This window comes from Oncorhynchus kisutch, linkage group LG30 (genome assembly GCF_002021735.2).
Source record: "Oncorhynchus kisutch isolate 150728-3 linkage group LG30, Okis_V2, whole genome shotgun sequence".
In the NCBI taxonomy this organism is placed as follows: Eukaryota; Metazoa; Chordata; class Actinopteri; order Salmoniformes; family Salmonidae; genus Oncorhynchus; species Oncorhynchus kisutch.
This window is the reverse complement of record NC_034203.2, coordinates 30,905,611-30,930,402: the sequence shown is the minus strand read 5'-3', so window position 1 is coordinate 30,930,402 and position 24,792 is coordinate 30,905,611. Positions and strand designations below refer to the sequence as shown.

General features: G+C 44.6%; 2 protein-coding genes across 8 annotated transcripts; one reads left to right on the top strand and one right to left on the bottom strand.

Moving 5' to 3' along the window:
* fzr1b (fizzy/cell division cycle 20 related 1b) lies at positions 1 to 6,576 on the top strand. 4 transcript variants are annotated; one of them, XM_031810773.1, is made up of 13 exons: positions 1 to 298; positions 696 to 857; positions 1,091 to 1,192; positions 1,386 to 1,553; positions 1,666 to 1,748; positions 2,696 to 2,879; positions 3,323 to 3,388; positions 3,563 to 3,665; positions 4,260 to 4,441; positions 4,741 to 4,974; positions 5,262 to 5,366; positions 5,698 to 5,790; positions 5,903 to 6,576. In XM_031810773.1, exons 2-13 carry the CDS (start codon positions 783 to 785, stop codon positions 5,942 to 5,944), a joined length of 1,437 nt encoding a protein of 478 aa, XP_031666633.1. In that variant the 5' UTR covers positions 1 to 298; positions 696 to 782; the 3' UTR covers positions 5,945 to 6,576. The 4 variants fall into 4 exon arrangements, with proteins under 4 accessions (XP_031666633.1, XP_031666632.1, XP_020322108.1 ...); XM_031810772.1 differs by having other exon boundaries at positions 1,362 to 1,553; XM_020466519.2 differs by having other exon boundaries at positions 1 to 857.
* On the bottom strand, positions 6,542 to 24,557 carry LOC109874547 (importin-13). 4 transcript variants are annotated; one of them, XM_020466513.2, is made up of 21 exons: positions 24,218 to 24,555; positions 23,445 to 23,570; positions 22,608 to 23,281; positions 22,333 to 22,473; positions 21,995 to 22,136; positions 21,625 to 21,791; positions 21,256 to 21,376; positions 14,424 to 14,571; positions 14,080 to 14,261; positions 13,905 to 13,931; positions 13,643 to 13,777; positions 13,273 to 13,404; positions 13,019 to 13,099; positions 12,646 to 12,783; positions 12,340 to 12,436; positions 10,569 to 10,621; positions 10,182 to 10,248; positions 10,029 to 10,087; positions 8,032 to 8,121; positions 7,486 to 7,667; positions 6,542 to 7,269 (listed from the first exon to the last, which is right to left on the bottom strand). In XM_020466513.2, the coding sequence occupies exons 1-21, from the start codon at positions 24,290 to 24,292 to the stop codon at positions 7,170 to 7,172; spliced, it is 2,937 nt and encodes a 978-aa protein (XP_020322102.1). In that variant the 5' UTR covers positions 24,293 to 24,555; the 3' UTR covers positions 6,542 to 7,169. The 4 variants fall into 4 exon arrangements, with proteins under 4 accessions (XP_020322102.1, XP_020322104.1, XP_020322105.1 ...); XM_020466515.2 differs by having other exon boundaries at positions 12,646 to 12,714; XM_020466516.2 differs by lacking the exon at positions 8,032 to 8,121.
* Between the last annotated feature and the right edge of the window lie 235 nt (positions 24,558 to 24,792).

Below are 24,792 nucleotides of genomic sequence, written 5' to 3'. Positions count from 1 at the left end.
GCAGTCCAGCTGATCGTCGCCATCTTGATTCAGACATAAACAACACCCAAGAGTTGCGATCTTTATAGCTCAGTCACAGATAGACCAATGCAAGGTTTAGTTATAAAAATCATTGACTCAGTGGTTGCGATGGCAATTTAATGGTGTTGGTATCTTCAGGACAAAAATCAGCAATTTTCCTTGTTATTGGGAAAACGTCAACAAACTCGTGGGCGATTGAGGCATTTTAAAGGCTATGGGTGGTCTGTCCAGAAATAAACATGGCGATACGTCTGCTTTTTACTTGCGCTAACCAGTAGTAAGAAAGACCTTTCTTTTATTGTGTCGTCAGCTGATTATTGCTGCTAGCAGCCAGAGTTTGTTTGTAGGGGGGTGATACCATGACAACGGTGTGATTGACATCAGCACACATTTTTTGCAGAGTTCTTGGACAGCGACGATATTTATTTTACCCTGAAACGTCACCATAGTTATTCTCTAATTTACCAGTCGAAATGTGGCTAGTAATCTGGCTTTCTTGCAGGAGCTAACTAGTCAATCAGTGCAGCTTCCTGGTGTGCAGTCAGGGCAGCTTTCCTTGCTACTTTTAATTTGTGTCAGTAGTGTGGTTGACCACTAACCAGGATAACTGTCTTACACCTCTACAACCAGGATAACTGTCTTACACCTCTACTCTGACATTTTATTTCCTCCAGGGATGGGAGGCCAGTGACGTGTAGGGGGGAGGGGGGAGGGGGGGGGGGACTGGACAGAGTTGCTGGTAGTGGTGGTGCTCTTGTAAAATGGACCAGGAATATGAGAGAAGGCTGCTGAAGCAAATCAACCATCAGAACCTACCAGAGGGCCAGCTGGCTAAGGTGAGTAAGGCGATCAGCTGTATCTCTGGTATTAAAAACAAAACTGCCTGCAAGAGGATTGGGGAGAGAACAGAAACAGATGTGTTTGAATAGATACTAACAAGTAATCCATTTTGAACCAATCTGGACGGTTGTCATGTATGGAGAGCGAAAAGCTTTGTGTAGTAGTGCATTCAACCAAATGTTTTGCCTATTGCACATGTTGACACGCTTTGTTTGTCTAACCATTTCAGTCTGGAGGTGCGACCTGCAGTCCTCTCAGTGTCAAATCTGGGGACCGATTCATTCCTACCCGTGTTGGAAGCAACTGGTGTATCAACTTCCACTATGCCAACGTAAGCAACACACATTTCCTCCAATCGTGTACCACAAATGATATACTCTCTCAGCCACCGTCTCTCTCTCACGTACTCATTGATATGTCTGTTTTGCACACGTGCATTGGTTTTCACAACTTTGGCAATATCATTTTCAACCCCATATTTACTCGCTCATTCTACATAGGAGAACTGTCAATCTCCCAACCAGAACCACAGGTCGAAGGATGCTGGGTCAGACACGGGGAAAGACACTGTGGCATATGCTGCCCTGCTGAGGAACGAGTTGCTGGGGGCGGGGATAGAGAGCGTTCCTGACCTCCACACTGACGACCGCCGCCACACCGTCTTCTCCCAGGACACACACAGCCTCTTCAGGGTGAGAGACGGAGAGAGAGAGAAACCCCTGAGCCCCAGCACAAAACCACCGATAAACAGCGAGGCAAACTATCCTCACAATTAACATTCTGATTTGAATTATTCCTCCATAGTACACAGTCCACACTAAGAGAGTGCCTTTTGACAGTGGCAATGAAGTCTCGCCATACTCGCTCTCCCCACTCAGCAACAAGAGGTACTGATGAGTCCACTCTATGGACTAGTGACAACCACTGGCCTTAAAGGGACATTTCACAATTTTTCAACTTCATATTCATTATCTCCAGCATTTTCACATATGGCGGTGCTGAAGATGATGAATATGAAGCAGATTTTTTTTTAAATGTCCCTTTAAAGCAAGAATCTGCATTTGGTGAAACAGCACAACTGTTGGCCCCAGACCCTTTGTTATTGTTTTGTTGATGAAACCGAGGAGAGGTGTGTCCGGCAGCGTGGACGTTGTAAAAAATAACTGTATATATTTTCTGCTGTTCTATCCCACGTGCAACAATCTACGAGTTGGGGGGGGGGGTGTTTGAAGTAACTTCTTTGTTGTTGCAATATCCCAAACGGACATGGAAGTTTCACCAAATACGGATTCTAGCCTTCACTGGCTTTAAGTGTGATGTTGGGTTTTCTATCCATTCACTATACAGGCACAGTTACTGTATGTTACATCCATCCACTATACAGTTACTGTATGTTACATCCATCCACTATACAGTTACTGTATGTTACATCCATCCACTATACAGTTACTGTATGTTACATCCATCCACTATACAGTTACTGTATGTTACATCCATCCACTATACAGTTACTGTATGTTACATCCATCCACTATACAGTTACTGTATGTTACATCCATCCACTATACAGTTACTGTATGTTACATCCATCCACTATACAGTTACTGTATGTTACATCCATCCACTATACAGTTACTGTATGTTACATCCCATCCACTACACAGTTACTGTATGTTACATCCATCCACTATACAGTTACTGTATGTTACATCCATCCACTATACATGTCTGCTAAAGCAAAAATACAATACACACCAATATTTTTAGAGGTCCATATGCTATGGAAGTTTATATCGCTGGAACTTACCCCTCCCTCACTCCCATGTTTGTGTAGTCACAAGCTCCTTCGTTCTCCTCGGAAGCCAGCCCGTAAGATCTCCAAGATCCCCTTCAAAGTGCTCGATGCCCCTGAGCTGCAGGATGACTTCTACCTCAACCTGGTAGACTGGTCCGCTGGCAACCTGCTGTCTGTGGGCCTGGGGGCCTGTGTGTACCTGTGGAGCGCCTGCACCAGCCAGGTGAGAGTGAGGGAGGGGCCAGGTGAGAGTGAGGGAGGGGCCAGGTGAGAGTGAGGGAGGGGCCAGGTGAGAGTGAGGGAGGGGCCAGGGGAGAGTGAGGGAGGGGCCAGGGGAGAGTGAGGGAGGGGCCAGGGGAGAGTGAGGGAGGGGCCAGGGGAGAGTGAGGGAGGGGCCAGGGGAGAGTGCCGGAGGGGCCAGGGGAGAGTGAGGAAGGGGCCAGGGGAGAGTGCGGGAGGGGCCAGGGGAGAGGGAGGGAGGGGCCAGGGGAGAGGGAGGGAGGGGCCAGGGGAGAGGGAGGGAGGGGCCAGGGGAGAGGGAGGGAGGGGCCAGGGGAGAGGGAGGGAGGGGCCAGGGGAGAGTGAGGGAGGGGCCAGGGGAGACTGGAGAAGAGGACACAAACCTCTATTATTGCTTATTTTCTATCCATGTATTTAACCCTGAAGGTGACAAGACTGTGTGACCTGTCAGTGGATGGGGACTCTGTGACATCAGTGTGTTGGAATGAAAGGGTGAGTTTACAGCCCTGCTCAATATCTGTGATCATTCTGTTGATAAATACTTTTATGAGGAAAACAACTGGGACATTTAGTGTTCATAAAGGAAGACTGACACCCTTAACAAGACATGTATCATCTACCTTACATCTAGTCACTCACTGGCCTGGGTTGTGTCCATCCTCTCAGGGGAGCCTCGTTGCTGTGGGAACCCATAAGGGCTATGTTCAGATCTGGGACGCAGCTGGAGGGAGAAAGCTGACCAGTCTGGAAGGCCACTCGGCTCGTGTCGGTCAGTGATGCATGTCGATTTAGGTGTCGGTTTGATATGTTTTTGTATATGTGTGTGACAAGATCTATTATTTGATATCCGTACTTGCGTAAATAGAAGGATGATTAGGTATGTTTTATAGAATGTTTTATAGTACTACAAAAATACGCTTTAAATGCCAGGATGTCATACTCCTTTAGATTTTCATTGAGTACCGTATGAATTTGTTGCATGTTATGGAGGAAGAGAATAGTATTTTCAGACCCATGTGTGTTTGACAACAGTTGATTAACAGCTGGTAGTCATATAGGGGACACTGTACCAAAATTAACGAATGACGCAGAATTGCACGTTAGATGACATTCTCTGTATTGGTAAGCCTGGTATGTTAATTGTTTTTCTTACTGCGTACATTCTTACTAAACCGTACGTTCTAATTAGTATGTAGTACAATTATTACACAGTATGTAGTTTTAGTAAGTAGTAGGCAAGACAGATTCTGGACACGGCCTGTCTATTGGATAAAAAAGAAATAAAACATATAATTGCTTAGGTAATACCAGACGGAATGGGACTGTAACATGGAGAATGTACTCTCTCTGTCCCACTCTCCAGGAGCACTGGCGTGGAATGGAGAACAGCTGTCTTCAGGCAGCAGGGACCGTGTGATCCTCCAGAGGGACGTTCGCACCCCTCCGTCCGCTGAGAGGAGGCTCCAGGGCCACAGGCAGGAGGTGTGTGGCCTCAAGTGGTCCCCCGACCACCAGCACCTGGCCTCTGGGGGCAACGACAACAAGGTGAGCAGGACCACTTCAGGGTCATATCCACATCACTGGCTCCTGTTCAGTAGGGAAAAACTTAGTGAGACAGCGGGTAGGTACTACATGATTTTCTCCAATAATACAACACAGATGTTTGTTTTCAAACACTTTCAGACAATCTCTCAACACTGTGAATCTACCCCCCCACACTCCCCTTTGCATTCAGTTCATCTCGACTTGTCGCAACATTTACAATACTGAACGGGATCCGTAACTCTACTTCAAAACATTTGGACAACATTTGTGATTCTGAACACACCCTCCCTTATCCTCAGCTGCTGGTGTGGAACAGCTCCAGCCTGCTCCCGATGCAGCAGTACAGTGACCACCTGGCTGCAGTGAAGGCCATCGCCTGGTCACCCCACCAGCATGGGCTGCTGGTGTCTGGAGGAGGAACGGCCGACCGCTGTCTACGCTTCTGGAACACCTTGACAGGCCAGCCCCTGCAGAGCACTGACACAGGCTCCCAGGTCTGCAACCTGGCCTGGTCCAAGCACGCCAATGAGCTGGTGAGGCACTACTTACTTAATACCTGCTCCCGAAGCATCAGCTTTCCTGCGTATCCGGTCCTAAGTTATTTTCTTTCATCACAGAGTAGAATTATGTAGTCAAACGTCGCACAACTTTTCATGGAACACTAGGCTGAAATAAATATTTTAATAGTGAAGTAAGGATTGCACACTCAATTGCTCCAACAAATACTTGTATTAGTTGACAGTGTTTTGATCGTAAATTATATTAGTCAGGTCGGTGTTCATAAGTAGTGAATGGGTGTACACTCTATCATGTGTTTCAGGTGAGCACCCATGGCTACTCTCAGAACCAAATCCTGGTGTGGAAGTACCCGTCTCTGAACCAGGTGGCCAAGCTGACGGGACACTCCTACAGAGTTCTCTACTTGGTGAGACTGGTGGAGGGGAGTAGTTGGGTGTCTGTAATGTTGAATAACACAGCAAATCATCATCACCACCACCACCACCAATTTGCCGCCTTCCTCAGTATGGCATATGTAGAAAGTAGGGTTGCAAAATTCCTGGGACTTTCATTAAATTCCCTGGTTTTCCTGAAATCCTGGTTGGAGGATTCGCAGAATAAGCAGGAAATCTGGAACCCTCCAACCAGGATATCTGTAAAACCAGGGAATTTTTTGACAGTTCCTAGAATTTTGCAACCCTAGTAGAAAGTACAACCTCAAACTCGATATTCAACTCTTTCTGTTCCCTCTCCTCAAGGCTGTGTCACCAGACGGAGAGGCCATTGTGACGGGGGCGGGAGACGAGACTCTGCGTTTCTGGAATGTTTTCAGTAAGACACGCTGCACCAAGGTTCGTGAACAAAACCCATCTTGTCATTGTTCTTTTTCATTTTGCCAGTCACAGGTTTGCTGCTTGATTATGTCAAATAAAGAACTTCCTTGTTGTTGTGTTCTTCCTTCAGGAGTCCAAGTCAGTGTTGAATCTCTTTACCAGGATACGGTAGTGAAATGGGAGGAGGACTAAAGTAGAGGGGATCGGGGAGACATCACCTTGAACCCCTCATAAACCCCCCTTTACCACTCCACTGTAACTCAGTGCACCACAGCACCAACCATCACTACGAACAAACTCCTCACTTATCAATTCCACCTTTTTTACAGAGGACAGCTCCAACCACCACCAGCCTGCGAGCAGCTGTCCCACTAAAGTGATGTCATTGATTAAAAACGAACACAGCCTTCGAGTGAGGGCCTGGTTGTCTCTGTACAATGTCTGTCTTATATTTCTGTCGTGGATGTCCTGAGATGTTTTAGAATTATCATTAGGGCCAGCATTTTTTTTATCTGACCATGTGACCTGACCAGGGCCTGGAGTTTCTACTGGTCAGGTCACATGTTCAGGAAAAAAGTCCTGTCTTTAGACATATACCTCCACTAATATAATATCTAAAATAGTTGAATATATCAAGTCCTCTCATCACGGTGTATCGTTTCCTACATAACAGAGAGAGAGGCCTGGTGGACTTTCTATATTTTGATAATATGTATCTGAACTACCATAGAATCCAACAGAATGTCATGATAATAAACGAGTACACCAATAGAGTCAGCCTGCCCGAGCAGCTGCAGAGACTCAGATCTGTTTATTATTTTCTTTCTAAACATCCCTACAACTTTCTTAAAACATCCTTATAACACAATCTTAACATGATCATGACATGCTTATAACATGATCATAACTCAGATCCCACTAAATACCTGGGTGAAAATTGGCTTTAAAAAAAATATATTGGATAGTATCACCCTTCAAAACAGTTGTTGGTTTGTATCACGCACATCACCCACCATGACCCAATGTTGTCACTGCTCTCTTTGGGCCGGATTAGAGTTTTCTTCCCTCTGTTCTGCCTACGCCATAGAGTCCAGAGCAGGATATAACTTGATCAGACAAACAACTGTAAATCACTTTTCTGAAGAAACCATGATGCCTTTCTTCACACAGCCATAACAATAGTAACATCCCATGACATTAACACGGACAGTTTTACCTTGGAACTTCAACCCCCCACAGAATACACACTACTGCAGCCATGTGAGTGCACCGCCAGCATAAAGTTGATACAATTCACACAAAGTCCTTGTCGGGGGACTCCAATCCTCTGGGTTTCCCTGAACAGGTCTTGGGTCTCAGGAGGTCTTGGTTCAGACAAGGCGAGTACTGCAGCCACACTAGTAATCTGCTGAGTAGCCAGTAGTGCCCTGCATACCTCGACACAACAGCGAGAACTCCTTCACGATCTCCTTAACACGCCGCTTGTTTGTCTGTTCCCTGGGAAAAATAGGGTGAATGAGATAGATTTGTCTGAATAGATCAGAAAAGAGTTCAAACATGTACATAGCTGTTTGCACATCTTGGAGGACTGCTACATAATGATATTGTTCCAGAGACAAATTCATCTGTCACGGTGAGATCGGAAGGTCAGAGCAGTGTGACTACAAAGAACCTGGAACGCCAAATGAGTGTATGAATGGATGTGTAGGCTACCTGAGGAGTTGCTGGCTGAAGGTGTCCTTCTGCTCCATGGAGACCTGGGCAGAGGGGAACCCTGGGACACGTAGTCCTTCCTTTAACCACTGGGCCAGCAGCACAGGGCAATGTCTGTTCAGACAGAAAAGCACCTCAGAGAAGTGCTCCGTCAGACAGCAGAGAGACTGACTTCCAACAATCTGGTGATGACACAGAGGGAGAGGAAGTTGTAACAAGAAGCCCAAGGGTGAGCACTGACTGAAACATAATTATACCCATTCAATGGCCACTATTGTGCTTAGAGTAGTGGTTCCCAACCTATTTCAGTTGCTGTACTACCAACTGAATTTGACTGCCCGGTGTACCCCCTCATTTGCATTTTACCGGTAAGCCTATGGTCTCATGAGTCTTCTCAAGTACCCCTTGTGGATAGTCCAAGTACAGGGGTCCTAGAATCCCTGGTTGGGAACCACTGGTCTGGAGGACTGAGTCACTGACTGCAGTCTTGTCCTACTCGTGAGGGTATTTCTTTCCCACACACTAACAGAGATACCAGTTGGTTACCTCCAGGATGGTGTGGACGAGAAGCTTCCCGTCCCTCTGTAGCACCTGACCAATAGGAGGGATGTCTCCACAATGACAGACCAACTCCATCTGATGGGGAGGTACGGAGGAAGGATGTATGGAACAGCCACATTATGACAGGAGGGTGCAGAATAAACAGGAGTTGTGCAGGGATGCAAAATAGTCACCTTTTGGGGATATTCACCCTTTTTAATCAAAAATAGGTGACCTACGTGCTTTGTATAAATCTGAGAACAGTTTGGGAGGAGGCTTTGGATCACTACTGGTTGTAGGACGAGGCTCAACCAATCGTTCACATAACAGAATGCAGCATGCGACTGAAGAGAGAAAAGATAACCAATTTGCTAGTTACATCATCAGCCTGCGCTCTGGAAAGACAGCGGGAGAGTGGAAATTATGGAGGTACATTTACAAATGTACCTCCATAGGAAAGGCAGTTTGCTCGTCTCCTGAATGATAACGAAGAGGTAGGTGAGAAGCCTGATCACGGAAACGGGGTGAGAAGGTGATGAAGCTATTTCATGAGCTATAACCAAAAAACTACTGGCATTTGGAAAGTGTGGTGGAACAAGTATTGTTAGCATTAAGTATCTTGCTAGCTGGATGTAATTCTCCGTTAGCTAGCCAGAGAAATGTTGAGCAACATTAGCCAACTTAACTGATCAAATAATTGAGTTTATGGTGTGAAATTAGCTGGCTAATAGTCAGACAGCTAACGTTACAACATCAGATGAGCTAACATTAATAACCTAACCAATTCGCTGTAGTATTAAATAGTATACGACTCCTTGGTGTTCTTCAAGTTATAACGCGTTAGTTGCTTACTGGACCCTGGCAATCTGTGTGAAATGTTAACTAGCTAATGAACTATCTGTGAACTGATGTTTTCCCTCTAAAGTATGTGGTTCATTTTCCGAATGAGAGAATTAGGTGAATAATAAAAAATATATATATTTAACATTTATTTAACTAGGCAAGTCAGTTAAGAACAAATTCTTATTTACAATGATGGCCTACCGGGAAACAGGGGGTTAATTGCCTTGTTCAGGGGCAGAAAGACAGATTTTTACCTTGTCAGCTCGGGGATTCGATCCAGCAACCTTTCGGTTCAACACTACCCACTAGGCTACCTGCCGCCCCTGAAAATGAGGTGTTGCTTGTTAAACAAGTGGATTCAGGGATGAAGTGGAGCTGGGCCTGGCTTAAACTGGATGCCACCATAGAGGTGAAAAGAACACCACTCACTTTTTCAGTCAGTGGATTAAAGGGGTATGGCAGGTGTACTCTGCCTGAAAGAGATCAAATATGCCAACAAAGGGTTAGCATGCTCTGCTGGTACATTGTAGGACAGATGTCCACAGGCAGAAAGGGTACAATGTGTAGCCCAAAGATATTGCTTTTGTTGTGTTGAACTTGACAGTAATACGTGTGTGTGTGGGGGGGGGGGGTCTTCACATTGATCACAATGTGTAGCCTTGTGCACTTGATCGATGTCTAGAGCAAAATTAGAATGCCTGTTTGTCTCATTCTATTTCTACTATAAGGTGTTTTTTTCCCAAGTGCAATATTTATATGTGTGGTCACAAGCGTTCTATTATAAAGGCTGTCATGGTAACTGCAATATTAGTGGATTGTTTTTTTTGTCAAGACTTGAGTGTCATTTGCAGTAAAGTCTAGGCAACAAATAACATTGGATTTCTTTCTTTACATTTTTTAGCTCTGAGTTAGGTTCACATTAACCACTTTTTATTTTACACACAGAGACTGATCATGTAGATCATATTATTTGTTGTTTAATTAGTTAAAACCTGCATTTCTCCCTAGCAGGGATTTTTTTCATGTTCCAGTGAGAAAAAAAAGTGTAACCTTTTTGGGCCCTCAGCAGTGTGCACCCCTGGTTATGACTTCCAGTCATGAGTTAGTACAAGAGGTAAAGTTACTTGGTAATGTGTCATCATCGCACCTACTTAACTTACAAAGAACATACAGGCTGACTTCGCTGTAGGCGTCTCCGGGAACTTGAGTGACAGGACCCCTGAAAAAGAGTTGGTGCAGAACCAGTTGTATACACCTGCCACATTACAGTGCACTTGGAATTACAGTGTGGGTTACATGGCAAAGTCTCTCACCGCAGTAGAATAGAGCCTTTACATCTTGATGGTCAGACAGGTAGAGGTCAGACTTCCTTTTGAGGGCCTATGGAGTCAACAACACACACATAAGCCCCCTTTTTACTTGGTTGTAACATGCGTCCTTTGTCCTGATCTTGTCCACATTCTGATTGTGTCCACATTATTTGACAGGTGTAGATGATTGAAATATGCATTGTGATCTGATTGTGATCATATACACCTATCAAAAACGTGGGTACAATCGGAATGTGGACTTGATCAGGACAAAGGACACATGTTAGAGCCAGGTATAAACGATGCTAAAGATACACACACATAGATACACAAATATTTATCCAGAATGTAATCTCTGAGACAGAAGCGGACTACAAAAATAAGACAGACCTGGGCATGGAGTTGCATGAATGACTCAACAATATCAGGATGTTCCCTTGGGCCTGAAAAATAGATGGAATAGAGAACACACATAAAGATGTCAAATAGGAAATACATTTGAAGTCAGAATATTACATACACCTTAGCAAAATACATACTTTAATATATATATATTTTTTTACAATTACTGACATTTAATCTTAGTAAGAATTCCCTGTCTTAGGTCAATTAGGATCACTTTATTTTAAGAATGTGATATGTCAGAATAATAGTAGAGATAATTATTTATTTCAGCTTTTATTTCTTTCATCACATTCCAGCTGGGTCAGAAGTTTACATACACTCAATTAGTATTTGGTAGCATTGCCTTTAAATGGTTTAACTTTGGTCAAACGTTTCGAGTAGCCTTCCACAAGCTTCCCACAATAAGTTGAGTGAATTTTGGCCCATTCCTCCTGACAGAGCTGGTGTAAACTGAGTTAGATTTGTAGGCCTCCTTGCTCGCACACGCTGGGATTGAGGTCAGCGTTTTGTGATGGCCACTCCAATGCCTTGACTTTGTTGTCCTTAAGCCATTTTGCCACAACTTTGGAAGTATGCTTGGGGTCATTGTCCATTTGGAAGACCCGTTTGCAACCAAGCTTTAACTTTGACTGATGTCTTGAGATGCTGCTTCAATATATCCACATAATTTTCCACCTCATGATGCCATCTATTTTGTGAAGTGCACCAGTCCATCCTACAGCAAAGCACCCCCACAACATGTTGCTGCCACCCCTGTGCTTCACGGTTGGGATGGTTTTCTTCGGCTTGCAAGCCTCCCCCTTTTTCCTCCAAACATAACGAGGGTCTTTATGGCCAAACAGTTCTATTTTTGTTTCATCAGACCAGAGGACATTTCTCCAAAAAGTAAAATCTTTGTCCCCATGTGCAGTTGCAAACTGTAGTCTGGCTTTTTTATGGCGGTTTTGGAGCAGTTGCTTCTTCCTTGCTGAGTGGCCTTTCAGGTTATGTTGATATAGGACTCGTTTTTACTGTGGATATAGATATTTTTGTACCTGTTTCCTCCAGCAACTTCACAAGGTCCTTTGCTGTTGTTCTGGGATTGATTTGCACTTTTCACACCAAAGTACATTCATCTCTAGGAGACAGAATGCGTCTCCTTCCTAAGCGGTATGTTGGCTGCGTGGTCCCACGGTGTTTATACGTGCGTACTATTGTTTGTACACATGAACGTGGTACCTTCAGGCGTTTGGAAATTGCTCCCAAGGATGAACCAGACTTGTGGAGGTCTACAATTTTTTTTCTGAGGTCTTGGCTGATTTCTTTTGATTTTCCCATGATGTAAAGCAAAGAGGCACTGAGTTTGAAGGTAGGCCTTGAAATACATCCACAGGTACACCTCTAATTGACTCAAATTATGTCAGTTAGCCTATCAGAAGCTTCTAAAGCCATGATATCATTTTCTGCAATTTTCCAAGCTTTTTAAAGGCACAGTCAACTTAGTGTATGTAAACTTCTGACCCACTGGAATTGTGATACAGTGAAATATAAGTAAAATAATCTGTCTGTAAACAATTGTTGGAAAAATGACTTGTGTCATGCACAAAATAGATAACCAACTAACCAACTTGCCAAAACTATAGTTTGTTAACAAGAAATTTGTGGAGTGGTTGAAAAACTAGTTTTAATGACTCCAACCTAAGTGTATGTAAACTTTCGACTTCAACTGTACTTGGAAGATGATGTGAGAACCAAATCTCAATTTACTTTCTCTTACCTTGCTGGAAGATAGAGAGGGTGGTGGATGTGACCAGCTCAATAAGGGCCTGGATGGGGCTGAAATGATCTTTCTCACCTGCAAATATGTGGACCATCTAGAATGAAAGAGATCCAGTAATTCATAGAAATCATTGTGGGCACATTTAAAAAGTGTAAGGCAAGCTATCAGTGACTATATCCATTCAGCTATTGTTTTATATGGGGTCTTTTCAATGAAATGTAGTAAATTATTCTGAGTTGAAATGGGATTCACCCCGACCCGAGCATTGAATCTGATTTGGATGGTTGGTCTGTTTCGGCCCACCTGGCGTGTGAGGTCGAGAGCAGAGGCTTGTGGGAAGGCGCTGTAGATCTGTCCCAGCATCTCACTGAGCTGTTGTACCATGGGAGCAAAGTCATTGAGGAGGGTCTTTACGGACCTCTCAAACACCCCACACACTGCCTACGGAAGAAGACATGCTGTGATAGAGTGGGAATCTAGTCTGTAATCCAATCTGAATATCACTTCGTTTCACTAGTGCTTCAGAAGTTAAACAATCGTGAAATGGAGCAATATTCACTTCGGATTCCAGGCTAATGAAGGACAGTATGACTATGTACAGTACATATTCAGATAGACATACAGACCCATTTAAATGTTTCAACATTCTCATGTACATATAGAATACATTACTTACCTCCACCACTTCTGAGTCACTGAGCCACTTGCTGAGGATGGTCTGGATCAATGTGAAGACCTGCTGTAAGACCACCACCACCTGACAGAGCACAGACAAAGTAAACAGGATGACAGTAGTTATGGGTGGTGAGAGAGGTTCTGAGACAGAGAGGGCGAAAGAGAGAGGCAGGGAATGAGAGAAGGTGGGAGAGTGTAGAAAGATAGAGAGAGGGCAAAATAAAGTGAGGAAGACAGCGTTGGGAGGAGACTCACTGGGTTGGGCCTGGCCTGAGCTGGGGTGGTGCCCTCTGACCCCTCGTCCTGCCTGCTGATGTCCAGCGTAGTGAACAGACTGGACAGCATACCCAGGATGTGGATGATAGACAGCTTGGCAGTGGGGCTGGGCTACAAAAAGGGAGAGGGAGATGGTTAGATCCAGACAAACTGAATACAGAGATACATTGGGAGCAAAGGTTACAGTAAGAGTGGGTGGGAGGATAAAACAGGCAGGAAAGAGACACACAGTAAGGAAACCTATTTACATGGTATTTTACTGTATTGTAAGTCTGTGCTCAACACATGTATCTTTTAGGTGGTTGCATAGACCAAGTGCACTGTATAAGCATCATATCCTTGTTCTTACCTCCTGGTGTGCCAGGGTGTCTAGCCTCTGGATGTGGGGGGTGAGGAGGGTGGTCAGGCTGCCCAGGATCTCCTCCATTGGCAAGGCAGAGAGTAGGAAGCCCAGGCCCTGCATCAGCCACATGCACTGGCTGCTCTGCACACACACATGGATTCACAAATATAGTTTTAAATTCCATCCCTATATTTACAGAAAATACACAATCTGCAGCAACAGTCTAAAACGTGATAATTTTTTTCAAAGACCAAGAATTTATACTGACCTTGTGGATATCTTTGACCAGTACGTCCTGTGAAAGGAAGAGAATGCTTGACATGAGTGTAAAAAAAGAACCAAAGCAACATTGAACGACAGCACAGTTACCATGCACCACATTTTGAGCTACAGTACACTGCATCTATCCCCACATGCTTTGTGAATCTTATTGTCACAGAGACCTGTGACACGGTCATGATTTCATGGATGTAAGGGGCAAGGTCGTGACGACACTCTCTGCAAATTCTCTTCAGAGTGGACACGCTGGACACGGACAGCTCAGCCTTCACCAAGCCCTGGAGCACCATTGGTAATACATTGCCTAACATCATCGGATGGTCCGCCAGCCACTCCGCTAGAGAACCTAGACAGCGAGAGAAAGGGGGTGGGATATAAAGGAAAGAGACAGATAGAGAAAGGGAGAAAGACAGGAAAGGAGATTGTAGGGAAAAGAGGGATGGCCAGAACAAACAGAAAGGTAGCAAAGAAAACTATAATACAATTGGATTAAGATGTTGGCTAGCACCTATAGTGTACATGACGGTGTCAGCTAGCTGAATGTTGCTTATACTGATCCGTGGGATCAGACCGATGAGGCCTGGGATGACATCAGAGTAGTTGACGTCTATGGTCTCTGCTATAGCCTGGAAGCCAAAGAGAAGGGCCTCAGTGTCCTGGAAAAAAACAAAAGAAAAATAGAAAACATGTCCCAGAAAGAGGAAGCTAGAGAGTGAGATTTGTATTTATTATGGATCCTCATTAGCTGCTGCCAAGGCAGAAGCTACTCTTCCTGGGGTCCAGCAAAATTAAGGCAATTTATACAATTTTAAAAACATTACAATACATTCACAGATTTCACAACACACTGTGTGCCCTCAGGCCCCTACTACACCACTACCACATATCTACAGTACTAAATCCATGGGTATGTATAGTGGACGTATGTTATTGTGTGTGTGTATGCATGTGTCTGTGCCTATATTTGTATTGTTTCACAGTCCCAGATGTTCCATAAGGTGTTTTTTTATCTGTATTTTAAATCTAATTTTACTTTTACTGCTTGCGTCAGTTACTTGATGTGGAATAGAGTTCCATGTAGTCATGGCTCTATGTAAACTCAGCAAAAATAGAAATGTCTCTGTCTTTCAAAGATAATTCGTAAAAATCCAAATAACTTCACAGATCTTCATTGTAAAGGCTTTATTAAACACTGTTTCCCATGCTTGTTCAATGGACCATAAACAATTAATGAACATGCTGTTTAACGGTCGTTAACTTCTTGGTGACTGGGGGCAGTATTGAGCAGCTTGGATGAATAAGGTGCCCAGAGTAAACTGCCTGCTACTCAGCCATAAAAAGCTAGAATATGGGGCCTCCCGGGTAGCGCAGTGGTTAAGGGCACTGTACTGCAGCGCCAGCTGTGCCACCAGAGACCCTGGGTTCGAGCCCAGGCTCTGTCGTAACCGGCCGCGACCGGGAGGTCCGTGGGGCGACGCACAATTGGCCTAGCGTCGTCCGGGTTAGCGAGGGGTTGGCCGGTAGGGATATCCTTGTCACATCGCACACCATCGACTCCTGTGGCGGGGTGGGCGCAGTGCGCGCTAACCAAGGTTGCCAGGTGCATAGTGTTTCCTCCGACACATTGGTGCTGCTGGCTTCCGGGTTGGATGCGAAGCTTGGTTGGGTTGTGTATCGGAGGACGCATGACTTTCAACCTTTGTCTCTCCCAAGCCCATACGGGAGTTTGAGGCTTCTACTGTGAAGTGTGTCAGAGAGGCACGAGCTTGTGACGTGTGGTCAAGTGAGAGCTTTTCTACAGAAAAAAATTATCCGGTTGGAACATTATTGAAGATTTATGTTAAAAACATACACTTTATCAAACAAAACATAACATGACATCTGATGAAAGGTTAGTGATTAATTTGATCTATATTTCTGCTTTTTGTGATTCCTCTCTTTGGCTGGAAAAATGTATGTGTTTTTCTGTGACATAATCGTGACATAATCGTTTGTGGTGCTGTAAAGCCCTTTTGAAATCATACACTGTGGCTGGATTAACGAGAATTTTATCTTTAAAATGGTGTAAATACTTGTATGCTTGAGGAATTTTTATTATGAGATTTTTGTTGTTTTGAATTTGGTGCCCTGCACTTTCACTGGCTGTTGGCGGGGTGGGACGCTACTGTCCCGAATATCTCAGAAAGGTTAAGACACTACCAGTTATGAAAACTTAGGACACTAAAGAGGCCTTTCTACTGACTCTGAAAAACACAAAAAAGATGCCCAGGGTCCCTGCTCATCTGCGTGAACGTACCTTGGGCATGCTGCACCGAGGCATGAGGACTGCAGATGTGACCAGGGCAATATATTGCAATGTCCGTACTAAGACAGCGCTACAGGGAGACAGGACGGACAGCTGATTGTCCTCGCAGTGGCAGACCACATGTAACAACATCTGCACAGGATCGGAACATCACACCTGCGGGACAGGTACAGGATGGCAACAACAACTGCCCGAGTTACACCAGGAACGCACAATCCCTCCATCAGTGCTCAGACTGTCCGCAATAGGCTGAGAGAGGCTGGACTGAGGGCTTGTAGGCCTGTTGTAAGGCAGGTCCTCACCAGACATCACCAGCAACAACGTCGCCTATGGGCACAAACCCATCGTGGCTGGACCAGACAGGACTGGCAAAAAGTGTTCTTCACTGATGAGTTTTGTCTCACCAGGGTTGATGGTCGGATTGGCGTTTATCGTTGAAGGAATGAGCGTTACACCGAGGCCTGTACTCTGGAGCAGGATCGATTTGGAGGTGGAGGGCTCATCTTGGTCTGAGGCAGTGTGTCACAGCATCATCGAACTGAGCTTGTTGTCATTGCAGGCAATCTCAACGCTGTGCATTACAGGGAAGACATCCTCCTCACTCATGTGGTACCCTTCTTGCAGGCTCATCCTTACATGAACCTCCAGCATGACAATGCCACCAGCCATACTGCTCGTTCTGTACATGATTTCCTGCAAGACAGGAATGTCAGTGTTCTGCCATGGCCAGCGAAGAGCCCGGATCTCAATCCCATTGAGCACGTCTGGGACCTGTTGGATCGGTGAGGGCTAGGGCCATTCCCCCCAGAAATGTCAGGGAACTTGCAGGTGCCTTGGTGGAAGAGTGGGGTAACATCTCACATCAAGAACTGGCAAATCTGGTGCAGTCCATGAGGAGGAGATGCACTGCAGTACTTAATGCAGCTGGTGGCCACACCGGATACTGACTGTTATTTTTGATTTTGACCCCCCTTTGTTCAGGGACACATTATTCCATGTATGTTAGTCACATGTCTGTGGAACTTGTTCAGTTTATGTCTCAGTTGTTGAGTCTTGTTATGGTCATACAAATATTTACGTTAAACCTGTTGAGTGTAGAGGGCAGTATTTTGATGTACGTACCCAAATTAAACTGCCTATTTCTCAGGCCCAGAATCTAGAATATGCATATAATTGTCAGATTAGGATAGAAAACACTCTAAAGTTTCCAAAACTGTCAAAATATTGTCTGTGAGTATAACAGAACTGATATTGCAGGCGAAAACCTGAGGAAAATCCAACCCGCAAGTGCTGTTTTTCCTGAAAGTTCTCTGTTCCATTGCCTGCCTTCGCTCCATTTAAAGGGATATCAACCAGATTCATTGTCCTATGGCTAACCCATGGTGTGAACAGTCTTTAGACATAGTTTCAGGCTTTTATTTTGAAAAATGAGCGAGAAAGATCACATTGCGTCAGTGGATGGCTGGGTGCCAGCAGCGTTTTGCATGCGCAACAGCTTGGAGCAGACATTTCTCTCTCTCTCCTATTGAAGAAGCTACAGTCCCGGTTGATATATAATCGATTATATATTGTAAAAACAACCTGAGGATTGATTATAGAAAACGTTTTACATGTTTCTACGAACTTTACGGATACTATTTGGAATTTTCATCTGCGATGTCGTGACCGCTCGAGCCTGTGGATTTCTGAACATAACGTGCCAACCAAATGGAGGAATTTTGGATATAAAATCATCTTTATGGAACAAAATGAACATTTATTGTGTAACTGGGAGTCTCGTGAGTGCAAACATCCGAAGATCATTAAAGGTAAGCGATTTAATTTATTGCTTTACTGACTTTCGTGACCAATCTACTTGGCTGCTAGCTGTTTGTAATATTTTGTCTACTGAGAGAGATGGCCTTACATAAACGCCTGGTATGCTTTCGCCGAAAAGCTTTACTGAAATCTGACATGCCAGGTGGATTAACAACAAGCTAAGCTGTGATTTGCTATATTGCACTTGTGATTTCATGAAAATCTTATATTTTTAGTAATTTAATTTGAATTTGCAATTCAGCGGATGTTGACGAAAATGATCCCGCTAACGGGATGGGTGCATCAAGAAGTTAAGTTTGCTGTTTGCTCTAAATAAACGCAGTTGACAGAGAGAGGACGTTTCTATTTTTGCTGGGTTTATTACTACGTGCCTCCCATTGTCTGTTCTGGACTTGGGGACTGTGAAGAGACCTCTTGTGGAATGTTTTGTGGGGTATGTATGGGTGTCCGAGCTGTGTGCCAGTAGTTTAGACAGACAGTGGGGTATGTATGGGTGTCCGAGCTGTGTGCCAGTAGTTTAGACAGACAGTGGGGTATGTATGGGTGTCCGAGCTGTGTGCCAGTAGTTTAGACAGACAGTGGGGTATGTATGGGTGTCCGAGCTGTGTGCCAGTAGTTTAGACAGACTGCTCGGTGTATTGAACATGCATCTTATAAATAAAAGTAGTGATAAAGTCAATCTCTCCTCCACTTTCAGCCAGAAGAGATTGACATGCATATTATTAATATTAGCTCTCTGTGTACATCCACGGGGCAGCACTGAGCCAATTGCAATTTTCCTAAGTACTTTTTTGTGGCACCTGACCACACGACTGAACAGTAGTCAAGGTGCGACAAAACTAGGGCCTGTAGGACCTGCCTTGTTGATAGTGTTGTTAAGAAGGCAGAGCAACGCTTTATCATAGACAGACTTCTCCTCATCTTAGCTTGTACTGCATGAATATGGTTTGACCATGACAGTTTACAATCTAGGGTTACTCCAAGCAGTTTAGTCATCTCAACTTGCTCAATTTCCACATGATCTATTACAAGATTTAGTTGAGGTTTAGGGTTTTGTGAGTGTTTTGTTCCAAATACAATGCTTTTAGTTGTAAAAATATTTAGGGCTAACTTATTCCTTGCCACCCACTCTGAAACTTACTGCAGCTCTTTGTTGAGTGTTGCAGTAATTTTAGTCGCTGTAGTAGCTGACGTGTATAGTGTTGAGTCATCCGCATACATAGACACTCTGGCTTTACTCAAAGTCAGTGGCATTTTGTTAGTAAAAATTGAAAAAGCAAGAGGCCTAAACCGCTACCCTGGGGAATTCCTGATTCTAACTGGATTATATTCGAGAGGCTTCCATTAAAGAGCACGCCCAATTTTTCAGTTTCTGATTTGTTAAAAAAGTTTGAAATATCCAATAAATGTCGTTCCACTTCATGATTGTGTCCCACTTGTTGTTGATTCTTCACAAAAAAATACAGTTTTATATCTTTATGTTTGAAGCCTGAAATGTGGCAAAAGGTCGCAAAGTTCAAGGGGGCCGAATACTTTCGCAAGGCACTGTAGTTTCATAAATGTGTCAAGTGCAGCATCTGGTTGCTCCTCATTACACACCACAGACCAGCAAATATTCTTTACATCATCAACATATGAATCACTACAAAACTTTGTGTATGACCTCTTATATATTAGGCCCAGACTTTGGAACTTTGGTTTTCCTAGATATGGCTATTATATTGTGATCACTACATACTATGAATCTGGATACTGCTTTAAAGCAAATATCTGTAGCATTAGTAAATATGTGATCAATACATGATGATTTGATGATTTAATTCCTGTACTGTTTGTAACTACACTGCCAGGTTGACTGACAACCTGATCCAGGTTGCAGGCACTGGTTACAGTTTGAAGTTTTTTCCTGAGAAGGTAGCTTGATGAGATAGAGTCACACAGGAAGAAACATGACAAAATAGCTTTGGGATATATACATACACTACCGTTCAAATGTTTGGGGTCACTTAGAAATGTCCTTGTTTTTGCCCATTAAAATAACATCAAATTGATCAGAAATACAGTGTAGACATTGTTAATGTTGTAAATGACTATTGTAGCTGGAAACTGCAGATTTTTTATGGAATATCTACATAGGTGTACAGAGGCCCATTATCAGCAAACATCACTCCTGTGTTCTAATGGCACGTTGTGTTAGCTAATCCAAGTGTATCATTTTAAAAGACTAATTGATCATTAGAAAACCCTCAGTCTCAACGTCAACAGTGAAGAGGCGACTCCGGGATGCTGGCCTTCTAGGTAGAGTTCCTGTCCAGTGTCCAGTGTTCTTTCGCCCGTCTTAATCTTATCTTTTATTGGCCAGTCTGAGATATGGCGTTTTCTTTGCAACTCTGCCTAGAACGCCAGCATTACGGAGTCACCTCTTCACTGTTGACGTTGAGACTGGTGTTTTGCGGGTACTATTTAATGAAGCTGCCAGTTGAGGACTTGTGAGGCATCTGTTTCTCAAACTAGACACTCTAATGTACTTGTCCTCTTGCTCAGTTGTGCACCGGGGCCTCCCACTCCTCTTTCTATTCTGGTTAGAGACAGTTTGCTCTATTCTGTGAAGGGAGTAGTGCACAGCGTTGTACGAGATCTTCAGTTTCTTGGCAATTCCTCGCATGGAATAGCCTTCATTTCTCAGAACAAGAATAGACTGACGAGTTACAGAAGAAAGTTATTTGTTTCTGGCCATTTTGAGCGTGTAATCAAACCCACAAATGCTGATGCTCCAGATACTCAACTAGTCTAAAGAAGGCCAGTTTTATTGCTTCTTTAATCAGAACAACAGTTGTCAGCTGTCCTAACATAATTGCAAAAGAGTTTTCTAATGATCAATTAGCCTTTTAAAATTATAAACTTGGATTAGCTAACACAACATGCCATTGGAACACAGGAGTGATGGTTGCTGATAATGGGCCTCTGTACGTCTATGTATATATTCCATTCAAAATCAGCCGTTTCCAGCTACAATAGTCATTTACAACATTACCAATGTCTACACTGTATTTCTGATCAATTTGATATTATTTTAATGGACATTTTTTGTGTGCTTTTCTTTCAAAAACAAGGACATTTCTAAGTGACCCCAAACCTTTGAACGGTAGTGTATGTCTTTGTATGTGTGACCCGTTGTGTGATCACTGTATTTATGTAAATTGGTGGTTGAACTGACCTGCCATGCTTTCGGTCTCTCCGTGTCCATCAGCAGTCGTCCCAGTCTATCATAGAGGTTACTGAGAAGCTCCGCCCCCAGGATCTCGTACACATACATCAGAGTGTCTGATATGTCGACTCTACCACACAAAACACACATGCAGTATAATCACAATGTGCCCTGGGCACTCTGCTCTATTCAAAATGGAATACTTTGGTAAAAACATTCAACAGATCTGTTGACTAGAAACTAGTGTTAGATAAAGCATAACATACATCGTACAACAAAATCTTGGGTCAAATAATGTAAAATCTCAAGTGAAAATCAAAGAGCTTCTCCAAGGACTACAACTCCCATCCCTTCTGTAGAAGTAGACTTCCTGTTTACCTGTAGATCCTGAACTGCTCCTTGTCATCTGAGGACCAGGAAGTATAGTCCTGCTCTGAGGGGAAGTGGGCCTTGTGGAGCAGAACATCCACCAGCTGGAAGTAGACTGGTCTGTAGACCTGCAGGTAGACTACCTGCTTGTCCTCCTCAAATGACAGGATGTCATCCTGGAACCACAGGAAGTATACATCAGAAAGTGACCATGCTACAATGTACAGATGAGGTACTTCCTCTCCAGCACTGTAGGTTTTACCACTAACCCTAACCCAAACCCAAACCCTTCACCAATAGCTGCAGAGTACCAAAAGGTGAAGGAGCTGGTGGTCTTGTTTACTGGATAGTGTCCAGGATTAGGGTGTAGGGTACATACCTGCAGAGTGTACCAGAAGGTGAGTGTGAGGGAGCTGGTGGTCTCGTTGACTGGGTAGTGCCCGGGGATGCCAGTACAGAACAGGATCATGTTGACTAGGGCCAGGTATCCCTGCCAGTGTTCCACCTGTTCCAGAAGAGTCCTGTTCCACAAAGTCACACCCAGGGAGATGAGGTGAAACAGGTCCATAATGAGCCAAGAAAACTGGTTATCACTTAATACTAACACCACAGACTGTTCATAGATGTTCAACTAAGTATCAGCAAACTTTAGTTAGATAGTTAGCAAACTAACTATCTAGTAACATAGCCCAAGCCCTAACCTAAAGGTATGTGTACCTGGAGTGTGTTTCCCCCAGAGCAACAGCGATGCGACAGATGCCATGGGAGGTCTCCATGTCTCCGTCCCTCGCTGCGGCTTTCAGCTGGTCATGGAGACCCAGCACCAGGGGCATCAAGTTCACCAGAGCATCAGTGTATCTGAACACACGCACACACACACACAAATGTATGCTGAGTCAATACAATGCGTCTCAACACAACTCATTATCAAAGTGCTCTATGTGTGTGTGTGTGTGTTTGCCTGTCTGTCAATGTGTGTGTGTCTATCTCACCTCTGGCAGTCAGGTTGGGATATAGAGCTGACAATGGTCTCCACGGCAGTGTCAAACAGCTCTGGGTCTGACAGAGCAGCAAAACAGTCCTGCAGCAGCCCCTCGCTCTCCCCATGCAGAGGAACATCCAGTCCCACCCAGCTAGACAAGCACCGTAGGGCCCGCTCCTTCACCTGGCTGTTGCCCTCCTGTCTCTGGAGCAGCTGGCGCAGCAGGGGACATACCGCCGTCCACTCCCCAGCCAGGGCCTCTCTCAGCTGGGCACGACGGGTCTGGGGCAGCCTGTAGCTCTGGAACTCTTCTGGCAGCACGGTGAGGAGCTCCAGCAGGGCCAGGCAGTGTGCGTTGGCGTTCACTTCCTCCTCTGCCCCACCTCCTCCACCAACCCCAACCCCACCCTGACTTCCGCCCTGATCCCCAGCCTTCTCTGGCTGGTAGACCCTGACCATGTCAGCCACAGCCTGGGGCCAACCCTGGGGCATGGTGTGGAGGGCCAGGGAGGCCAGGGCCACACACAGCCTGGTCAGCACCATCTTTGGCCCAGAGGAGAAGTGGGAGATGTGGGAAAGGAGCTGCATCCTCAGTGTCTGGTGTTGGTCTGTGGGGAGGTCGGCCCAGTGACAGGAGATCTTGGTGTGAAGGGTGCTGGCGCCAAAGAACTGGATCTCAGGAAGCTGTTTTGACAATGGTGTAATAGTAAAACAAGAATATAGCGTTCTACAGGGTTATTATGAGTGTCGTCATGGAGTGAAATACAAGCAGGAAAGGAATGATTACTACACAACAGAGTCTGTAGAAAGTACAGGGGAGTTTGTAGGATGGGGCTGTGGAGCGGACCTTGTCTGGACTGAGCAGAGGCCAGCAGAACTGCCAGGCCTGACGGGAGGTCTGGGCCTGAGTCAGCCACTTCTGGGCCACATTCTTATGCTCCATGTCCGGGTCATAGTACAGTTGCTGGAGGGCCTAGAGGAGGGAGGAGAGGACATTTCCAATTCAATTCTTTTAATTTACAATAGGGAGGGAAATTAAAAAGTGACCGGAGTCCTTATCATACAATGTGTCCTTGAAGGCATGACTGCCACTGATAAGGAATGTAAGAGGGGAGCCTCCAAAGCACACAGGATGGCCAACTCTGCATGAGTGAGTGCTGTTGCTAATGGCAACTAATCCCAAGCACATGGTGGTGGTTATAATTAGCACAGTATGTTTGTAACTGATATCATATTACAACAGCCCCCTTCCCTCTATGTCCCATTGAACTAGTTTACTCCAAATGAACTGCCCATTGTGAAATATTAATTCAAAAGCTATTCTGTAGCCTATTTGTTAAAGGTCCAAATTCCATTGTAATTAGTCTGTGCATTTTTTAAACTGTCAACCAATAGGCCTACATCTGTGTAGCCTATTTGGGCTATTTGGTAAATAATATGGAGGCCTAATAAATATCATTGTCACAACGCATAAAACCACAATGCTGATGAGATATTTAGAAAGACTTGACTGAGATGAACAAATTGCTTTCAGACTTAATGAGAGCTGTCATTGTTGGTAGCCTACTGTATAAAACGAACCACTTCTCTGTCGCGCACTGTATGAGTTTGACAACTTACTTTTTCGACGTTTTCCACCGTTAATTCTAAGGACACGAGGTCGGGGCTCTGCACGGAGCTGTCAGGGGGCTCCATCCCGTAGATGACAAGCTTTATAATGGGAACACTTCTTTTAATGTCCGCTCTTAGATTTTTGCGCTTGCTGCCCGCGATCCTGGGCTTTAATAAGTCTCCCACTATCAGACAGTGCTGTTGATGAACAGAGGCGGAACCCTGGCAGAAGGCCAGCCTGCTACTTGTTAAAAGTTAGTTGTCGTTAACGGATTCAGCATTCATTGTCCTTTTGTGACTGACACCTGTGCTGACCGTAGTGCTGACCACAAACCAGAGGTCTAGCAACGTATGACAGGAGCCTTTTGAAACACTGACCTCTGTTGGCTGATTAGGCTAATTCGGGAAATGTTTAAGAGGGAAATGTTGGTCTTTATAGTTTTCTCATAAGCATATGAACATAGTGAATCTTTAAAACAGATCCATAACTCTACCTGTGTAGGGCCTATCAGTATTTCTGATAAAGGAATGCCTAGAAATGCTTGTTTTAATCAGGGAGCAATGAGGAGCGCACGAAGCATGCA

Excerpts from the sequence above, each read along its gene's own strand:
- LOC109874547 (XM_020466513.2), bottom strand. The coding sequence starts at position 24,292 with ATGGAGCCCCCTGACAGCTCCGTGCAGAGCCCCGACCTCGTGTCCTTA. Across the intron at positions 12,784-13,018 it reads GTGACTCAGAAGTGGTGGAG|GCAGTGTGTGGGGTGTTTGA; the intron begins GTAAGTAATGTA and ends CTTCTTCCGTAG. Across the intron at positions 10,249-10,568 it reads TCATGCAACTCCATGCCCAG|GCCCTCAAAAGGAAGTCTGA; the intron begins GTCTGTCTTATT and ends TTGACTCCATAG.
- fzr1b (XM_031810774.1), top strand. The coding sequence starts at position 2,178 with ATGTTGGGTTTTCTATCCATTCACTATACAGGCACAGTTACTGTATGT. Across the intron at positions 4,975-5,261 it reads CCAAGCACGCCAATGAGCTG|GTGAGCACCCATGGCTACTC; the intron begins GTGAGGCACTAC and ends CATGTGTTTCAG. Across the intron at positions 5,791-5,902 it reads GTAAGACACGCTGCACCAAG|GAGTCCAAGTCAGTGTTGAA; the intron begins GTTCGTGAACAA and ends TTCTTCCTTCAG.